This window comes from Haliaeetus leucocephalus, unplaced genomic scaffold, assembly GCF_000737465.1.
Source record: "Haliaeetus leucocephalus isolate CR32 unplaced genomic scaffold, Haliaeetus_leucocephalus-4.0 Scaffold696, whole genome shotgun sequence".
Taxonomy (NCBI): domain Eukaryota; kingdom Metazoa; phylum Chordata; class Aves; order Accipitriformes; family Accipitridae; genus Haliaeetus; species Haliaeetus leucocephalus.
In genome coordinates, this window is record NW_010973132.1 from 2,214,519 (window position 1) to 2,219,741 (window position 5,223).

At 49.0% G+C, this 5,223-nt stretch overlaps 1 protein-coding gene across 1 annotated transcript; it reads right to left on the bottom strand.

Moving 5' to 3' along the window:
- Nucleotides 1–4,049: 4,049 nt before the first annotated feature.
- On the bottom strand, nt 4,050–5,128 carry CHAC1 (ChaC glutathione-specific gamma-glutamylcyclotransferase 1). Its single transcript, XM_010580084.1, has 3 exons — nt 4,868–5,128; nt 4,726–4,761; nt 4,050–4,481 (listed from the first exon to the last, which is right to left on the bottom strand). The coding sequence occupies exons 1-3, from the start codon at nt 5,120–5,122 to the stop codon at nt 4,050–4,052; spliced, it is 723 nt and encodes a 240-aa protein (XP_010578386.1). The 5' UTR covers nt 5,123–5,128.
- Between the last annotated feature and the right edge of the window lie 95 nt (nt 5,129–5,223).

Consider the following 5,223-nt stretch of genomic DNA (forward strand, 5'->3'; position numbering starts at 1 on the left):
ATTCTCCTCAGGTAGACTCAGCCAGGCTGTTGGCCGCTTTTCCACCCAGCTGAGGAAGGCTGGTCTGTTCCCCAGCCCTCTTCCTAGGCCACCATCCTCTCCTACCACCTCCCTCCCTCCCTCGCTAAGCTGCATGCCTGTATTGCCAATAACCACAACTACGAGTTTGGTCTCGTTAATTTTCTGACCTGGCATCTCATCTAGAAGAGTACACAAAGCACAGGTAAGTTCACACTTTGGTGATGCTATATTTAAACTACATTTTTACTAAAGCTGGAGTCACCTTGGTAGAGATTTATCTGTGTGAAGTCTCCTCAGTTCTTGACACTCCACCTTGAAACTGAATGATACTGTAGCACCTAAGAACCAGAGACTTTTTCTTCTGGTTTTGTCTCCTTTGAATCCTTTTAACATTGCAGAGTTTGTTTATCCTTTCTCCTGCCCTATTAAGGACCATGTGCCCTCAGGAGTGCTTTATACATATGAAGGCCAGGGCTGGATTAGCTGTTGTCATCTACTTTATTTAGCCGGCTGTGCCACTGCAAAGCAGCTGGGTAGGTCCTGTCCTAACATATTCAAGGTACTGGTGACTCAGGCCGGTGTCCCAGGGCTGTGTGGGAGCTGCCGGGCAAGAAAATGGAAAAGGTTGAAGAAGGGACTGAAATCATATGAATTATGCTGGTTTTAGACTTGGGAAGTATGTGACTGATAGCGCTTGTAAACATGTTCCTATTGCAACTGGTTTCTAATGTAAGGTGACCTGATAGGCACGAGCTTGTTATAGGGAAGTCAGAGAAGAGAAATGTGCAAGAGGAAGCCACTAGATAGGGAAGCACCTCCAGAAACGTCAGGCAGCACTTCGCAAACGAGGGCGGTTGTCTTACCCTCTGACAAAGTGAGTGCTCTTTCCCAGGCCAGTGGTAGAGCTGCCAGAACCTGCAGCCAGCTGCTTTGCCTGGGGCTGGCAAGTCATGACATGAGGAGAGGAAGCCTGTAGTGAAACATGTAGGGGGTGGGATACTGTCCTTGTGTGCCACCGTTGGCCCGGCACGCCCAAGCGCCGTGGCTGTGTGACTGCCTCCAAGCAGCAATTCTCTTCCTCATGTTTGGTTTGTCAGAGGCAAGCCACCATGGTCCCCTGTCTGTGAGTAGCAGTACAAACATCATAAGGTGGGCATATAGCAAATGTTGCAGGGTGCTGTCTCTCCTCAGTCACATGGCCAAAGTTCAAATCTGGGATGTTAACCTTTTAAATTCATCAACTGACCAAAACGTGACCTGTTCCTAGGCTCAGAGGACACAATAAAAGCCTCAGGAGAAAGAAGTTATGTGATACCTTGTTGTCTGTCTTAGTGACTTGAAGCTGCAGTGACAGGATGACAGCAGCAAGCCGCCACATTCACCACTCCTGAAAAGAAAATGGGGTCCTTTTTTTGGAATTCCACTGGAAAGAACTCATTGGGAAGAAAAGAGTAGTTCAGTGAAGCAGGGGATCTGTGCTTAAAATACTTAATTTTTCAAGGGAAGAAGAAACAGCAGCTGAAGGAACAGTCCTAGCACTGATGGGTTGTTCACAAGCAGTCATTGCTTTTTACCAGTGATGTGAAAGATCACAGGGCCAACCCAGGCTAAACAGGATGAACAAAGCAAGGGGATCTCCACATGAGATGGTGATGCAGGTTGCTTAGTGCCTATCTGCTATCAACTCCTGTCAGTGGTGTCTTTGTGCCTTTGAAAAGTGTGAAGAAGTTTTTGTTTTATCTGCAGATATTTTGGTATCTGACCCCAGTCTTGTACTAGTAAGGGAGCGTTCCCCCACAGGTAAGTTGATTCTTTAACCCTTTGATTTTCCATCTGGGGGATACAGCCCCCATGGGGAGATGCAGCAGCTCATTTGAAGTGAAAGCCTCCACAGAACAGGGAAAACATAGTTTTCTCTAGTCCATTATCCCTGAAACATGCACGTGCCTTTAATTAGTGGTAAATTCAGCTGTTTCAGTTAGTTTTCACTCCATCACTCAAGTCTTAAGGCAGGTAATAGTGGTAGGCACAGTGATCTCCTAGTGCTGAGGCAGTTGGTAATGAGAGGAATCACAAGGGCAGCTGCACACTACCCCTATACACAGCCCACTGCACAAGGCAGAAGAGAAATAACTCTCTCCCTTACTGCAGCCAACAGATCCGGCTGCAGCAGCAGTTTCTTGTCCTTCCACTATTACTTCTTGGAAACAGCAATGCCAGGTTACACTCGGAACAAAAATATCCTTTGCCCTACCAAGGGAGAATGGCATTTCTGGGCCTGCCCTGTACAGTCAGGAGGGCTGGCTTACATCTGTTGTCAGCACTAGCACTCCAGAATCAACAAGAGCTGGAAGCTGGGAAGAAAGTCGCTGAATCCCCTTTTCTCAAAGGGAAAGAGTCAATGGGTATCTTCCAGTAGATCCAGCAGAGGCAAGCTGGTCAGCAGTGAGGTTTGGGTTTGTTTTTTTTTAAAACAACAACAAAAAAACAACTACAGGAACTACAGCAACATTACCAGCTAAGGTTTTGGGTTTTTTAAAAAAAAAAAAAAACCCAACAAAAAAAAACACAACAAAAAAAAATGTAAAAAGAAGGATCAGTTTGATCTTTAAAGTCAGTAATGAAAAAGACCAACACCAAAGTACAGAAGACTAACTTTGTCAGTTTGTTTTATTACTGGGCACAGCACAGTACCACTTCATATACACACAAGCCACAGTAATACAAACAGTCCCTATCTTTTTTCATAATAAAAAACCACATGGTATCTGGGAGGAGTCAAATGTCCCAGGGGTCAGCTCTCAAGAGCTATTTTGCTGCAGTTGCAGTAGCAGCAGTTTTGTTACAAAATACTATGGGTTTTCATGCTGTTAATATGTGAAGCTGAAAAGTCTGAGCTTGCAGCAGTGCCTCTGCTTAACATGATCAAGGCAGGCTTTTCAGTAGCTCAAAGACTTGCAAGTATGCTCAGTCACGGTCCTTTGCAGTCAAATAAAAGTGTACCAGACAGACATCCCAGCATGGAACTAGAATACTCAAATGCTTCTACAGAATCCCACATTACCCTGAAGCACCAGAGGTTTATCCAGTACAGGGCTAGTTAAAATGCTGCTGCATCCAGACAGCTTTCCTGCAGGCAGCAGATACTTCCCACACAGGCAGGACCATTTCTTATGGAGTCAGTTAAGTCTGTAGCAGCACAAGGTCAGTGAAGCTTGGAGAAAAGCTTCTGTCATTAAAGCAGGCTTAGCTCCTCAGAAAACTGGTTTAAAATCTAGAAGGCACAAATACAAGGTTGAATGTGGGCTGCATACCACTGTGGCATGTGAGCAGTTTTGATACCCCTCCTAAGGGGAAACACAACACATAATTAGCACAACATTTTTAGAAAATAAGTGCATTACTGTGATCCTTCACAACACAAGTAAGTAGGATCCACAAGAGCCTACAGAGGCTGGTTCACTTAATATTGCACAGAACTCCTGAAATTTAGTGTCAGGTTGTTGTACTGGAGGTGGGACATGGCAGGGGAAAAAAAAATAAAGAAAGTCTTATTTGGCAGAACCTGCCCAAGTCTCCACCAACGCACAAACAGCTTTTTGCCAATCTGAGGTAGAATTACATACATACTGCTTAAACCCAGTCAAGTCCTGCTCAACTAGTCTTCAAAGAAAAAAAAAGTTAAAAAAGTGCACAGAACAGATGAGCCTCTTTCTTCTCTAAAGAAAGTGAGTGCTTCAGGTTTGACCCCTGGAAGCAAGTCTTACAGAGCAAAGTTCCAGCAAAGATCCCTGCTCCCCAACTGGAAAGCAGTGATGGTTATCGCAGTGCTACAGGTAAGGAGTGTAACAGCTACTAATTGCAAGTCCTACAGCAAGCATGTTTTACTCCACTTCCTCCCTCCCCTACTACTTGCTAATTCTCCCTTTATTCACTCGGTCCAGTATGTTTTACTGGAGTCAAGACTGTCCCCATTGCTTTCTCCCTTACGTCCCTTCTACTGGGACCCTGCAAAAAAATTTTCTATTTCAACCCTTAGACTTCTGAGGGACACTTGCAGTTTCTTCTAGAGAGTCTTCTGTGTAGTATAGGCATGGAAGGATGGAAGTAAGAGCCTCTTCGATGGAGAAGAGGTGTTTATCTTCTGCTTGAGGACAAAAGTAGCGCATGAAGTCTGCCAGTCGCAGCAAGTACTCAATGTTATGACCAGCACAACCACTTGAGACAATGATTTGAGCTGCAATGTCTTCTTCAGATGCTGGGCCGAGGTAAGAAGGATTCTGGGGTGTTGCAATGTAAACAAGAGCCAGGATGGGTTCCTCCGCATCTTTGTCCTGAGGGTGGAACTTCACCAGCTTGGTGTCGTAGCCTCCCAGGACAGCTTCTCGCATGTTGAGATACTGGAGCGATGCAGCAATTTGTTCCCCGCGGACTTCGTAGGCTACACCCCACGTGCACGCCTAAAAGGGAAAGAGCAAGGTGGCGACGGGTTGTTGTAACTGCGGCGGCGGCGAAGTCCGCTAACGTTGCAAAGCAAGCCCGCCCCGCTTTGGGGTAACCGCACGACTGGTCAGGGGGTGGAGGAGGACAACACCCCCACCCACCCACGATGCCGGCAGGGCAGAAGAGCACCCGGCCGCCGACATCAGTTTCCAGCCGCTGATGCGGGCACCGCCACCCAGGCCGTTCCCGCCCGGTACTCACCCCGCAGTCCTCCAGCAGCGTCACCACCCGCCCGGGCTGTGAGGGAGAGGCAAGGGGAAAGAGCCGTTAGGAGCCGAGCCCGCGCCAACGGCCGCCCAAAGCCCCCCCCCCCCCGCTCCGCAACGGCCGCCCCCGCCCTTACCATCCTCTCGCTGCCGCGGTGGAAGGTGTCCCCCTGCCAGAAGCGGCGGCTGTAGCCGCGGATGAAGCCCACCTTGCGCGACGTGAACTCGAAACCCGGCCTCCACACCAGCGAGCCGTACCCGAAGATCCACACCGGCGGCAGCTCCCCGCCCTCCGCCTCCTCCCCTGGGGGCGACGACGATGAGGAGGAGGAGATGGGGGAGGACGGCGGCGGCAGCTCCGGCCGGCCCGGGCACTCCGGTTCACGCTTCATGGCGGCCTTATGCAGCGCTGAAGGGGCCGTTAACCGGCCGCGGCGCCACGGGAGGCTGGTGAGGCGGCACGCGCCGCCGCCGGCGCTTTAAAGGGCGGCCG

Excerpts from the sequence above, each read along its gene's own strand:
- CHAC1 (XM_010580084.1), bottom strand. The coding sequence starts at position 5,122 with ATGAAGCGTGAACCGGAGTGCCCGGGCCGGCCGGAGCTGCCGCCGCCG. Across the intron at positions 4,762-4,867 it reads ACCGCGGCAGCGAGAGGATG|CCCGGGCGGGTGGTGACGCT; the intron begins GTAAGGGCGGGG and ends TCTCCCTCACAG. Across the intron at positions 4,482-4,725 it reads CGCTGCTGGAGGACTGCGGG|GCGTGCACGTGGGGTGTAGC; the intron begins GTGAGTACCGGG and ends TTTCCCTTTTAG.